The 15,801-nt window shown below is 32.9% G+C and overlaps 1 protein-coding gene across 1 annotated transcript in view; it reads left to right on the forward strand.

The window, feature by feature from the left end:
• LOC130442972 (uncharacterized) overlaps positions 1 to 15,801 on the forward strand; it is a 37,937-nt gene that overhangs the window by 11,129 nt on the left and 11,007 nt on the right. Inside the window, exons 3-8 of the mRNA XM_056777394.1 lie at positions 4,114 to 4,247; positions 4,791 to 4,940; positions 7,985 to 8,142; positions 12,846 to 13,072; positions 14,011 to 14,144; positions 14,785 to 14,934. Coding sequence (XP_056633372.1) covers positions 4,114 to 4,247; positions 4,791 to 4,940; positions 7,985 to 8,142; positions 12,846 to 13,072; positions 14,011 to 14,144; positions 14,785 to 14,934 — 953 coding nt within the window. The remainder of the gene's footprint in view (positions 1 to 4,113; positions 4,248 to 4,790; positions 4,941 to 7,984; positions 8,143 to 12,845; positions 13,073 to 14,010; positions 14,145 to 14,784; positions 14,935 to 15,801) is intronic.

A 15,801-nucleotide genomic window follows, 5' to 3' on the forward strand; every position in this document is an offset into this window, starting at 1 on the left:
AGAAATATTGCAAATTAAACGATTCCAAAAATAGTGTTTGGTATTTCTCTTATAACTAAGTATAAATATTTTTTAACTTCTATTAATAGAGTAAGATCCCAGGGCGATCAGACAAGAGGGTTTTTGTAATGGATGAAACCTTAGGTTCTTAGTAGTGACTCATGTACTTAAAATACCTGTGTGTTTATGGAGTTTGCAGAGTGACACCTGGGCAGGTACCAGGTGGGAAAGGTAACTAAAAATTAGAGTTTTTTGATCTAAGTTTTAATGGCTGATATTTATATATATTTTGTAGAATATTATTTTGAACTAGTATTATGAAGTCTCAGACACTTTTCATCGACCAGAACTTTTGTCAGACGCTTTAAAGCTCCACAAAAAATAAATAAAATTTATTTATTTTTTAATGTCTGACTTTTATGTATGTTATTAAAGTAACTACTACAAAGTTATTCTTCATTAGTCAGACAAATTTAAATGACCAAACATCCCCTAAATACAAATATTATTCAACCGCATGCGTCTCGAAGTAAAAAACTCAAATGTATTAAAAATATTTACTGCTTTCAATCCAAAATTTTTGCATTTTCACTTCAGTAAAGTGATCTTTAATGTTAAATTAATAATTAATAAATATTGAAGTAACTTTATTTATTGCATGTATTTGAAATAATGAATAGATTAGGAGCTATTTTGTTTTATAAGACATTATTTTATTTTATTGTAAAAAGATACCAGTTAGAATAATTTTAAGAAAAAAAAACATAATTATGATAAATTTACGGGACATTATATGGAGAGATAAATATGTGAAAATAGAAAGTAAGACGCGAATCTACAAGACCTGTATCAGACCCATACTAACCTATGCCGCAGAAACAAAGGCAGACACAACACAAACAAAGAGAAAAATGAGAACAGCAGAGATGAAGATATTAAGAACAATAAAGGGTACCACACTCCACGATAGAATACCCAACACAGATACCTTAAGAGAACTGGGAGTACAAGATGTCGTTAGATGGGTAAGAGCAAGACGCCAACAATGGAGAGACCATGTAGAACGAATTGCTCCAGAACGGATTGCCAAATGGGCCAAAACACAGAAACCAGACACAAGACGCCCAATCGGTAGGCCCCCAAAACGCTGGTACGATAGCTGGACATCGGCGTCACAAGAGGGCAGATGACAGACCTGACAGGACCTCGTCCTACTACAAGAAGAAGAAGAAGAAGAAGAATTATGATAAATTACAGCCATATCTGTGGATGATGTCGATTATATTACGGCTACTTGTCAAGTTTTTTAAAGCCATCCCAAATTAATATGCTTTGACGTTTTATATTTACCATTTAAGATAGAATACACAGCATCCTGGTTCAAAGGTGTGTTCAACTACTCGAACACACCTAAAATTTTTTTTCTTTTACTTTTATTTCCTCCAATAAATTTATGTCTTTTTGTCTTTTGGTCACAATATATACATGTCTGGACTTTGTCAGTTGTCATATCACGTTCAAATAAATTATTACGAGTGAAGGAATTACTATCACACTCAAAAGTCGCACAAGGTTCCTCGGAAATCTGTGACACCGGCTAAACTGATTCAGATTCAACACTAGGTTCAATACTTGGCGCAGGTATTACATTAGGTTCAGACATAGTATTAGCTGGACTTGAATTTGATACTACATCTGAATCTAAAGCTGTAGAATTATTTGTTTGATTTGAGGTAGATTGTACACATGGATCATTATTAATACTAAGGTTACTTGGTAGCCTTGATGTCGATGCTAATGGTGTTTTCTCAGAATCACTCGATAAATTTTTTTTAGCACTTTTTGGATATTCAGGAGTGTCAGAATAATATTTTTTTGGTAAAGCAGTGAAATTTTTATAGCTCTCTCGATGATAACCATTGTTATACAAATCCTCTGGTAATTTTAAGTCTTTGAATTATAGGTTATGGATTACTCGCTGTTTTAAAACTTGTTTACATTATTTAAAAGTTTCATTTGTAAATAATATTAATTTGTCATGAGATTGTTTGTAAAATATACATGTCAATTTATCTTCTACCATGGTTTTCTCTATCACAAATAATTTAATATCAGTAACAAATTACACGATATAAACAACAAAAATATGTGCTATTACAGACCCAAATTGCACTATATACTCTAAGTCGCGCGCAATAGGCACACATACACACACAGTAGAGTGGAGCAGATTGACTTAAATGCATTCATAGTGCTCTCGCGCTCACACTCCCGGTTGAATCATATTTGTATTTAGGGGATGTTTGGTCGTTTAAATTTGTCTGGCTGATGAAATATAACTTTGTAGTAGTTACTTTAATAACATACATAAAAGTCAGGCATTAAAAAATAAATAAAGTTCATTTATTTTTTGTGGAGCTTTAAAGCGTCTGACAAAAGTTCTGGTCCATGAAAAGTGTCTGAGACTTCATAATACTAGTTCAGAATAATATTCTACAAAATATATATATAAATATCAGTCATTAAAATTTAGGTCAAAAAACTCTAATTTTTAGTTACCTTTCCCACCTGGTACCTGCCTAGGTGTCACTTGGCAAACTCCATAAACACAAAGGTATTTTAAGTGCATGAGATACTACTAAGAACCTAAGGTTTCATCCATTACAAAAACCCTCTTGTCTGATCGCCCTGGGATCTTGGACCATAAAAGGTGCTTGAAAAGAAAGAAATTTGACGAGAAAAATATTTTATTCCAGGAATTGTACCTACATTATTAATAATTTGAAGTCAATAAACTAATTATTAAGGGGTACTTAAAGTTAATTGATAAATATATTTTAATCTAAACTTAGAAAATTAATTCCTATTGTGATTTTTGATTTCAGTCAATTTTTCAATAAACTAGACGATTATTACTTAATAAAATTTTCTCAAGCTTTCTTCGATGTTCTAAACTAAAAGGATGTTTAAATTCTCGTAAATTTCTTTCTCTGCAACCCTTTTTATATACGCACAAAACAATATTGCGACATAAAAGTATATAAAGAATAACTAATAAAAAATATAAATACTTTGTTTATAATAATTTTTCTAAGCTAACAAAATTATTGCTAACAAAGTACTCATATTTTGAAAACTCTTATGACTCCATTTTGTTTTGTATATACGGGATGTTCTTTTTTTGAGAATTCAAAAATACTGTTAGGATTATGGATTTGGTAACGGTGCATTTGTTAATTAATTAGAGCATTAAATTATTGGAAGATTGTCTTCTATTTTAAATAGAGGTTTGGAAGTACGTGTTAACAATGTCAAAGATCGGATAGGACTAACTGCTTACAACGATTTAATTATGGTTATCCCTCAACATAATATTTTGAGTCTGTATGGTCACTATTTTTAAATTATACGACGAATTTATGACTGGTAGCTGGAAAATTTTCATATTTTATTATTATTATACTATTCAATTATAATAAACTTTAAATATGAAAACTATAATATCTTAAAAAGGAAGAATTTTTAGTAAAAAACCAAACAACATTTTTGGAAGCGTTTATTTGCTTATAATGTTTGAACTTTTTACGCTAGATGATCTAGATATAATTCTGGTTCGAAGATCTAATCTATATAATTTTAATAATTAACACTGATTTGAACTTTTTGACTTGACTAACTTCTTCTATTCTCTCCAACAATAGGAAGTAGCAAAGTATCTGTTACTATATTACGACTAAATATAACTAGTTGGGATCTTCAATTAGTTTTCTTAAAAACGAAAATTCATTTTTGCATTTTATTTATCAAAACATTCGTTTCTAATTCTTGTTTAACGATTAATAATGGATCTGGATTTTTTCAAAAGAATAGAAATTATATCTGGCTCTTTTCAAACGATTAAAATCATTTTCCTTTCCATTAAAAGAATTGCACCCAATCACAAAACCATTGAAAACGATTTAAGATTTTTTGTAGCCAGGAAATTCTAAAATCGTGTTGGATCATTTGGTATTAGTTTTTCTAGACGTATTGCGACCTTCTCGTTGGTGTAGTAGTCTATGTACGGTGTAAGGTATATAGCTTCATAATAACAATGAAATAATCGATTTTCAGATTAAGTAGCAATAATGAACCTTTCGAAGCTAAAATACAAATACCTCAACTAACCATCGATTCAAGTTATGAAAGTAGTGGTGTGCTCATTATTTTACCAGCGAGTGGGAATGGAACATTCAATGGAAAATTAGGTATGAGATTCAACAATCACCTTATTTTGGTTAGGTTAGCATATGAATTTTGTTAGTTATTATGTGACCGATTACTTTTTCTATCAGAGCGAGATATCTCTTCAAAAATTGTGTAAAGAATTTTCGACGTTTCACCAATTTTGTTTATAGAGGACAGAATACTATCATCAAAAAATTTAGGATATCCAAAGGGATAGATGCATACTAGTAACCACCGGATTGTAGCAGAATACTAACTATAGATTTTTTCTCTCAAATAAGTGAAAACTACTACTGCTGCTAATAAACTCTTGAGTGCAATCACCAAATTCATTACTTTCTGTACCAACTCTCATTAAAATTCTTGTGTTGAATTGAGAGTTGTGGCCGGGTAACATTTTCAACGGCGAGACAATTTTAACCTGGCTAGGGATAGTTACCCTAAAAGCAGAACTGTCGCGTCAATAACGTCATGTATGGTCACATTACATATAACCTCCTACTTATTCAATTAATACCACATTTAACTTTTATTAAAATATCTCGAAAAACTTTTATTTTCAGATGACATTTCGGCTATGATACGAGGAACAGCAAGTGTCCAAGAAAAAAATGGTTTGAAGTATTTACATGTCGATACATTGAAAATGGAGCTAGATGTTAAAGATCTTAACCTACAAGTTAAAAATTTGTATAGAAACAATATGATATTGAGTAAGTATAAAATTATATAATGGTGAACGTCTATGAGACATTATTAATTGTTTACTTATTACAATATACATACAATTGTTGACTAGTAAGACTCTTAGAATGTTTCTTGCAGAGGTCACATATGTTTAAAATGCTTCACTCCAATCCAACCATAATCTTTCATAATGTATCTTGCATATGTAGTCCGAATATATAAAACATCCATGAACTGCTTGTCCATTCCATTCATGGAGATAGCTTGTGCCAGATTTTATTATCAATTACATACGCTTGCAAAAAGGGTTCTATGTTCTGTTATCTATAACATAAGCTTGCAAAAAGATATAAAAATTATTCTAACCCAAAAGTTCACTATTTTTATCCGCATTAGCTGCAATTGTGAGAAAATACATTTTTAGATGTTAATATGATATGAAGCTGAATCATAATAAAAATACTAGGTCATATTATTAAATTCTTCAAGCAATCTTGGTATGTACAAAGCAGATCCAGAAAATTTGTTTCCCAATTAGAAGAAAGCAGTTCACACTTACAGGAATATGTTTATTGGCAACGAATACACAGTTGAGGCCAGGCATGTGTGAGCAGTGCGACGGCACAGTACACCATGCTTTCCAGGCTATCAATCTGTCAGTATTTTCAAGAAAGCTGTGGAGGTTTTATCCAATATTTTACCGGTAGTAATGTTTCAAAATGTCCGGGGCCCCGTAAGTTTAGAAACATGAAATCAAACTTTTAAAGTCATGACACTGCTATGCTACTTCTCCTCGACAGACAACAAACACATCCTGAAGTAATTTGGGGCCTCTCAAGAAATTTCTACGTTCACATTTTAAGCATTTCTATATTTGACCACTACACCAGTCTTCTTGCGTGACATATATGCTCATAAAAAATCCAATCTCGCAACAAATATGCAACAAACCGAATTTTTCTATATAGTTAAGAAAAATTTTAATTCTGTTAAATTAATGTTATTTAAATAGCAGATGTATTAGTGATTTTATTGGTAAGCTTCTACTCCTCTTTTCTCCAAATTGGAGTTCAGGCTAAGGAAACATAGACACTCGGGAAACTAGTGTACTTCCGAGCATAAGCAGAATATGAAGAGTTTGTACGTAATGCTCTGAAAAATCATATAGAGATATTGAAATATAAAGTGTAGAATTTCAATTGAGCATCCAAATTTTCAGAATTTTCCAGAGAAGGGCCCCTCTAATATCATCTCTCACAGGTTTCGGCGGTGGTTAGCGCCGCCACTGCGAGTACAGCAATGTTCCAGCTGTTTTTAACATAGCCGCCATAGAATTGCGACACTTGTCGTATCGTTGGATCAACTTTTGTATCCTTCATCACGTGCTGCCGTACAAGCTCTTCATTATGGATACCTTCACAACATGCCTGTACATCCAAGATCTCAATCAGTAATCGAACCTCGCAGGCGACGGGAGGAGTAAGGGCTTTCATTTGTAACCATCTACCTATCTGGCTGACATATCATTGATACATGATCTATCAGTTGTAGATGAGATATAACACTGACAAAAGTACTCTAGATAGGTTTGAAGTGCATAATTTTAATAATAAGTTTTCCGAAGAATGGCCCACCTAATATTACCTCGCACAGGGCTCCGCGGTGGTTAGCGCCTCCACGGCGAGTACATCAATGTTTCAGCTGCTTTTAACATAGTCAAAAATTAGAATTTCGACACTTGTCGTATCGTGGGATCAACTCTTGTATCTCTCATCACGCGCTGCTATACAAGCTCTTCATCATGAATACTTTGAGAACATACTTGTACATGCAAGAGCTTAATCGCCAACCGAAGCTTGCAGGCGACGGAAGAAAGAATAAGAGCTTCCATTTTTAACCATTTCTATCACGATTATAGCACAATTCAGGACCTATTCGCCTGAGATATCATTGATACATCATATATCTGTTACTCAAATACTTTATGAATTTACCACGTACATAGATTCATACTGTACTATTTATCAAAAAGGTAATCTTTTGTCGGCTTCTCTACAAAACAGAAATTAATAACGAGTATGTTTCTTTCTAACCTCAATTACAGGCAAAAAACTCCTCAGTAGTTATTAAAATTGCTGAATCGATTGATTTTCAAACATTGAGTAAAAGCTATTGAAGTTATTGGAGTATTTATCGGGGTACTTAATAGGAATTTGACATTGGCTCTAAATATGCTTGATGATATTGTGATCTGACGTTTAAGGGGGCGGTGATAGTTGCGGGATGGATACCAAAGCATCTTCTACTGTTCTTGCACGTAGATGGTCGAGTTTTATCGTATAAAAAGAGGAAAGTTTGTCTAATTATAGCACAAACCAAACTTCTCACCAACTTCTTTTTCATAATTTTGTGCAACGACTATCAAAACAATTTCCTCCCCAAATAATAAAAGTTCAACCTTTGAACAAATGCATTTTCTGCAATGGTGTTCGATTTCAGGGCATTCAAGTAAGAGTCCATTCAGAAACACGCAAAGCCATCCAAACTCGAATTATCTCTTAATAATATGGGCCTTCATTCAAAATTATGCTTTCTTACATGTTCATTAGCCCATTCCAGTCATGTACTATATTGAAAATATGTTGATGGAACCATGTTTTCCTATTTATTTAATCAAAAACTAAGTAAAAAGTACTGTGATTGCAACTCAAACCGAAATATTATAAGTATTCAGAAGACGACGTGGCTATACCTCCGCAAATAGATACAGTCAGAAAACGATCTTTGTACCGGGGTGGTAATTCTTAGCCATTTCCGTTTTCAGTTGCTATATATACTTACGAAGCAGCCATAAAATGATAATTGGAACACATTTGAAAGATTATCAATGCAACAGTCTTATTAGATCCAACGAATAGACTCACTGGAAAAAGAAATTCAAAAATATAAATTTTAAGTCAAAGCCAATTGAATAAAGTGGTAACAATAATGTGAAATTCTTGAAATCACTTTGTTAGAACAGAACTAGTCTCTACCTTATTTTAAGTAATTTTATCAATTTTCATTGTAGCTCAAGCCATCAACCTATTCCTCCGCCAAAACGGAAAGGAAGTATTCAATGTAATGTTGCCACAGCTAAAACAGAAGCTTTCAGTATTGTTCCTGAATATAGCCAACACGTTATTGTCGAACGTTCCGCTAACAACTTTCTATGTACCAAAGAAGGAGGCATAAGTATTTTTTAAATATGGATAAATTTGCTTTCATCAAGCAACCTATATTGTAAATAAGTAGGGTGTATTATTTTTTAAATTAAATTAGTATCAATCTTTGTAATTTTTACCAGATCCAAAATGAATTATAATAAATGTACCTAATATTAACTTAAATAACTTGGATGGTGATATTGAGGATGTTATTTGCAATAAAGAGCTTAAGATATACACAACATTGTATATTTATTTGCAGTGGTGTTGTCGAGCCGGAACGCTCCGGAACGTCGTTCCTGTACTTCCTTTTTGGACATGAATGCGTTCCAGAACTAAAGATGATTTCTGATAACGAGAATTGGCTGACGTATTGAAAAAAAAAATAAAAAGAATTGCTGATTTTTTTCCCTAGTATTTGACGAATTTTTATATGTATTATTATAAAGAAGGGTTTGAACCGAACTCGAATCGGAACAAATACCGGAAACAACCGGCTTGTTTTTCCGAACCGTGAACCGGAGTCCGGAACGTTTTGTTTCTGCTGAACCGGAACTCGAACCGAACCGAAATAAATATGTGAAACGGTTTTTGAAACGGTTCAACGGGAATTAAACTCTATTTATAATAAACATTATAAGAAAAAAATAAAAAACTTTAAGTAAAGATTTCATACATAAATTTTAATGCAAGCGGCCCACGGACCATACGTTACTCATCCCTGGTATAGTTTATTGCCATACCCAAATGGGCAAAAAAAAACGTCGCCGCCAGGATTATCATGTTAAATTTGGGATATGAGACCGCACAGAGCGGCCGCCTACCCAGGATCGGCCCGGTCTATATAATTATATATACGTGTTCCGGTAAAAAAAAATAAGACAACACCACTGTTTATTTGACCCATCGCTCCACACATTCCAAAATCATAATTATTAGTTGCTATTAAATTACGAAAGGATGTTCAATGTTTTGTCAAAACAAACATGACTGGTAACTTCCTGTCAGCAATAGGCTTATTCATGACGATAAATTTTTTAAATGGCTTCTTTCAGAATTGCTTATATCTACTCTGGCCTGGCTTTATCAGTATGAAAAATGATGTTTTACTTTCAGCCCATTTTAATTTTCCAGAAAAACCGGTTACATGATATTAAATTAGTGAATAAAGCGGTGGTGGACAAAAGAAGATTTTATCTATCAAAAATAATCTTTAGTGAACTTCTTTGGCACTTTTTTTCAACTTTAAACATATCTATAGTTTATTCATTATTCAAGATCCATGTCTCACTGGCACTGCCCGATCTCACTACATCAGCCTAAGCTGTACCTTTCCAAGACGGAAAATATTCAAATTCTAGATTATTAGAGAGTTTCATTTTAAGTAATATACGAATTATGTTTCAGTTAGTTTCATCTCTACATAGATCTTGATTCATTATTAACTGTGAATGTTTTATGCAGAAAATCCTAAAATATGAAGATTGAAATAAAAACTTCTTGCCAAACCTTTACTTTTTCGTTATTGTTGATGTTAGTGAATCTTCATAAATCCATTCACGGGTCTCTTGGGTTGTAGGAATACCATATTGTATGTATGTTTCATCATCTGTTACTGGAAGAATACGATGCTCACCATTATTGAACGTTTCTAGCGTTTAACGCACGATTCTTACTCGCTGTGCCATCTGGAAACTGCATTTACTGTTGGGACCCAACACTACATCGAATGCGTGCTGCAAACGTTTTAGACTTTATTGTTCTAAAACCCTCTAATGTCACCTCCTATGGTAGGAGGCAGATACTACATTTTCATTACTTTCATTTATATTTTTCAATATATTGTCAACGACGAGAGAGAGAATGATGATAAGAAAATATACAATAGTCCATTGTACTTAGGTGTTATGGCTTAAATCTTATCCACAACAGTCTGTTTACAATATTTTATCTTATCGTTGGTGCCCCCATATATAAGTAGGGGCACATATTCATTTTTATCGATCAAATTTTTTATTCTTCCATTATAATGGAAACAATTTATAATATATTGAATTACCCGGTAGGTAACAAAAAAATGAAATTCTTCATAATTTTTGGACTGAGAACTAATTCAGAACTTTTGTTTATTTGATACACCATTTCTCCCACTTCTATTCGATTGATGATCTACTTAAATCCCTCCATCAAGAATTTTCCTTCTTCAAGAGTGAGGGTCACGGCCACATTACCTGAAGGAGGTCAGTCGCTGTCTTCACTAACTGTTTCTCGATATCTTGAAAAATTTGTGAACATTCGTGTTGTAGTTATGAATTATTGGTCATTTTTTTGGGCAATTTTTGCTTTAATTTGTTGTGTGACAACAAACGATTGTAAGTATATGCTATTTTAAGTAATTTATTCATTTATAAAGTAAAATATATTCTAAAACTTCCAACGTCTGCGGTATAAACAAATGAATCAGATAATTATCTATTGTTTCATGTACAAATTGAAACACACCGTTTTGTGAACCTAACTTCAAATTAGCAACGTCGACATACACCAAATATATGTTATCCTATGATATTAATTTCGAATTTTATTGCTCTACTTATTTTTTTTTTATTATCAATTCTTAAAATTATTATTGAATCAACTACGAAAAACCCTTTGTAAATAAACCAAATTCAGAGATATACCTATGTAAGAATATATTCTAAAAATGTATTTGAAGATATGCCGATTGATTTTGAACATTGAAAAAACAAATTATAACAACAATCGAAAATTCCAAGTTGAATGTATTCATAATTATGTGTCTTTATATTCAGTTATTAAAAATACTGACAGAAAGACCCGTTAAAATAAAGGTATAATTTGTAGTTCATTAAAAGTCTAACAGTAAAATCAACTGCTATAAATAATCATTGATTCATAATGGGTTAACCGAAAACTCATTTCAGAGGTAATTGATTTTTGTACCGGCTATGACCCGAACAGTACACCAAGTGCAATTTAAGTCTACACTGTCTTGTATTAATAATTTTGTTCATTTCGGCATTCGATTTGTACGAGCGTTGGAGGAACATCGACTTCCATATGAATTTAATTTATACTAAAGTTAAACAATGTTGTAATTTCAAGATATTTATTTAATTTAAGCTAAATTTTATCGTGAATACGTCATTTAACTAAGTAGCCAATTAGACCAATGATCTGAAAACTATTTTAGAGACATTAAAAAAGTTTTTGTATTTTACAGGTACTTACTAAAAAAGTATAATTAAATTCAATACATAATAAGTCCAAAAAATACATTTTCAATATATGATGAGAGAAACTATATATTTCTGTAGTTTTGTTTCGTATCTTCTAAGAATGTATCTATGTATAATTCAGAGTGTCATCTATACTGCAACCTAAAGGATTTCTTTCCCTTTCTTGCTTTGGCACTGAGAGCGTAGCATACCTCTTGTTGCCAAAGATCTATTTCATACGATCAGGTTCAATGACCTACAAATACGTAATCTAAGATTTCGTTTTATTTGAATTGGCACGTTACATCCTCTGCCGAATCTATTGTCTTCACGTGTCCAATGTCTGTCATGTGCCTCGACAAGACTCCTGCCAATAATTGTACTTACTTGAGTTGAAGCATGAAATAGATCTTTTTGGTTATAGTTTCCCAGCAGTATATTTGCCTGTTTCAGCCCCCGTAGATTATCTCAGTATCTGATTTCTTATATTTTCTTATCATTTGCTATATTGTCCTGTAGCCGATTCCACAGAAGGGTTCTGGTCCTATAAAAGGTATATTCACTGTACTTTAGTATACCTATCCGCTATTTCATTTCCCTTTACCGTAGCATGACGTGTAACCCATTAGAGGGTAATTTTATTCTTGTAGCCCAGCTGATTCAACTTATCCAGACATTTCCATGTTTGGAACTTATAAAATTGAGGTTTGGAGCACTAATAGCTGCTCAGCTATCGGCAATATGATAATTTCTTCCAATTTCATGTTTTATTTCTGCTCTAAAATATTTGGTGATTTGCGCAAGCTCTCAAAGAGTTCAGTTCTGAACCCGTATTCCTATTCCAGGTTTGTCTGCTGTTTTGGAACCATCCGTATACTATTTTTATTCATTTCTAATATTCTCAAAGCTAAACTTTGTTGGTATTTCATCTTGAGCATGTTCTAGACCTGACCACAGCTGGGTTTCGGCTCATCTCTGGTGGATCCTTCCCTTAACATTGTGAGTGAAGGTACCCCATGAGATGTGGAAGATTTAAAACCACGTATTCTGCAGCCGTTAGGCATATTCTCGTGATCCCGGCTGTACATATACAGGTCAGTCCTTACACATTCAAAAGTATGATTCTAGTATTGTCTACACCAGTTCTACTTCCCTAGACCACTGCACTGTACGTGATGAATCCTCTTACTATCACCGTGTATATCCACATCCACAAGCAGCATCTTTATATTACAACCCTCCCTGCGAAGCTTCTGCCTACATCGAAGCAACAATACCTTCTGATTATAAATATTAATATTGTATTAAATTTGTTTCATTCTCAAACGAGTTATTGGACTGTTACTGAATAACACATAGCACCAATGCGTGACAAACCTCGTATGACCATAAAAATTTACTTATTGTCTATTTTTTTTATAAAACTGTTGTAACAAATAGGAGCTAATCACAAACTTTCCATTCTGTTACAGTTTATTTTATAAAGCAATGTTATAAAGACGATATTAATGTGAACACTTGCTTGAAGCAATCAACCAATTTTCTTATAGCCAATCTTAGGAACGGAATTCCAGAACTGGATATTTATGATCCTGAACCAATAGTTATTGATCAAATACAATTAGCACTTGGAACAGGACCAGATGGTTACAGAGCTATATTTAGGGATATCGAAGCCTTTGGTGTTAGTAATATAAGTGTTGCCGCTGTAAGGTATGGTCTTTGTTTTTCAGTTTTTCTGCACCAGAAGCATTCGTTTAGAAAGTTTCAGCAAACAAGCACAATTAGATAGTTTTTAAACAAGTTTTAGTCATTAAGAATGCGTTGTTGCCCTGGAACCACCAATCTAAGCTTGGGTACTTTTTAACGAAGTTATAATAGTTAAGTATGCGTTGTAGATTGAAACCACAATTCTAAATTCAAGTAATTCAATTTAAAATTTTTTGAGATTCTCGTTCGTTCTCTTCTTAAATTGCCACTAATTATGGAAATAGTTGCTTCCCAAATTTGATGTGTAATCTATTGAATAAATTTTTGTAGTCTCATTGTTTCTTAGAGTTCCTGGCAACTTATCAGAACATTTCATATTAAAGTAGAAGTCTTTTTTTCTAATAAGAGTAACTTTTGTCACATATTATCGGGACATGAGTTTAGATATATTTTTTCTAAACCCAATATTAGCAAATCGTTTTGGTGTTTTCAATTTCTCTTTCCAGTTTTTTATAGGTGAATTAAATCCGCAATTTATCATCTATGTATGAATCTGAATCTAGTTTTTCATGATCCGGTCAGCGCCATTGGGAACTCCCAAAATTTGCCAGATCCCAGTACCTACTACTCAACTATCAGCTTCTAAAGCATTTTCGTCACCAATTTCCTAAATAACTTCATTATTTATAACAATATCTAGTAATTATGAATATTGCTATGTTACCATTGGGCATTTTGATAATAAAGCTACAGTAAATGAAATGGGGATTTCAACTGCACATTATTTTTGTTTAGTTTTGCATTGAAAGAGAATACGCACGGATGCGGACAGGTTTTATTTTCGTATTACCATCAATATCATAATTCCTCGACATTAAATGTAATCACCCACGTTTCCTTTTGGTTTATGACATATATAAAACTTATATTCATATTTTCAGATCCGATTTAAATACGCATCAATACCAATTCACGATGTTTATACCAAGAATAACAGCAAAAGCCAAATATGAATCAAGTGGAATTCTTATATTAATTCAAGCATCAGGTGGAGGAAATTACTGGGGCGAATACGGTTAGTATCATTGTAGTTAAGCAGTAAAAATAGAAAGTCAAAATCTCTCTTGGATTAAGTGTCTAACAAACTAACAATAAAACTAAGGAGCTCAGTTTTTTGGAATCCGCAGACTTGGCAACATGGACGTTCAAGTGGCAACTGCTGCTACAAAATGCGCTCTCGCTTATTATAACCACGATCTTGAGAACTCGAAGATTTTCACTTCCGCAAGATTTACTTTTAAGTAAACCAAAATTAAGTAAGCCGTGTAGTGTAGGCACATCTTGGTGTTTGAACGTCGTCTCACTTTGAGTACTTGCAAGCTAAAACTAACAATGACCGGAGGTTAAACGAAGCGAAATCTAACATTCTCATTCGGATAAGCGAAAAACCGAGGAAATATCACATAAATATTATTAATTAGGTAACATATGGTTACAGTGCTTTAAAATTCCATCTCTACAGATTATTTAGAGGGAAAGCGATGCTTGACTAACATCATGCTGATATGCTGACACGTTTGATCTCAAGTTAAAATAACGACTACATTTTTTAAGGAATTGGCTTCATTCTATCTCGACAATGTAACATTTATGAGTTTTCATATTTTATTTTTTATTATTGGTTATCATGTATACAGTATAAAAAATATTTTTAGAGGGCGTTAAAATCAAAGTGTACTTAAGAGGATCTCCTCGAGATATTAACGGAAGAACATACTTAATTGTTCAACAAATGAAGATGGACTTCAATGTAAAGGAGATTAAAATGGGAGTTGATGGTATACATAATGGCAACACTGTTCTACGTAAGTTTTAGCAATACTATTACGATTTCAAGAAAATATAAATTAGAAACTGATTTTGGAGTTTCTGGTGATATTCATACTGAACAAACTGTTTCCACTATCACTACACCAATACTCACAATTACACTGTCTGACTCTCGTTTCCATAACTAAGTTATCATCTTCAGGGACTGAAGGTAAACTGAAGCCTAATGACTTGACTTACCTGTTTTATACTAAATTTTCCAACCAATAAACCTTCTCCCGTGAAAATTAATTCCAGCGGGGAAACCTCCTTAGCGGGACTCTTCACATTTACTCCTTGACGACTAAACTATAAAGTGGGATGTAAGGAATTGGTCCTTTGTCTCTATTTAAGCTACTCTCACATTTAGTGATTTCAATGCTTTCAATCACAATCACCACAACTAATTTCATATATACCACTCTTTTCCAAATACCAAATTTAGTAAATATGAAATTAGCTGTGGGAAGTATATTGGGCAAACTAAGAGATACGTTATTATCCGGTTTAAAGAGCACATAGCACATTTAAATTATGGACGCACCGGAAAATCGAGTATTGCCGATCACGCTGTCAGTCATAATCATGACATAAATGTAAAATTGTTAAGAAATGTATCCAATAATAAATTATTGGATACATTTGAGAGCATTGAAATTGCTACATGTAAGAGTAGCTTAAATAGGGATAAGGGGCCAATCCTTTACAGCCCACTCTATAGTTTAGTAGTCAAGGAATTAATTTGAAGATTCCAACCAAGGAGGTTTTCTTGCTGGAATTAATTTTCGCGGGTCGAGGTTCATTGGTGGGAAAATTTAGTATAAAACAGGTAAGTCAAGTCATTAGGTTTTAGTTTACCTTCA

Source organism: Diorhabda sublineata, chromosome 4 (assembly GCF_026230105.1).
Source record: "Diorhabda sublineata isolate icDioSubl1.1 chromosome 4, icDioSubl1.1, whole genome shotgun sequence".
Lineage (NCBI taxonomy): Eukaryota > Metazoa > Arthropoda > Insecta > Coleoptera > Chrysomelidae > Diorhabda > Diorhabda sublineata.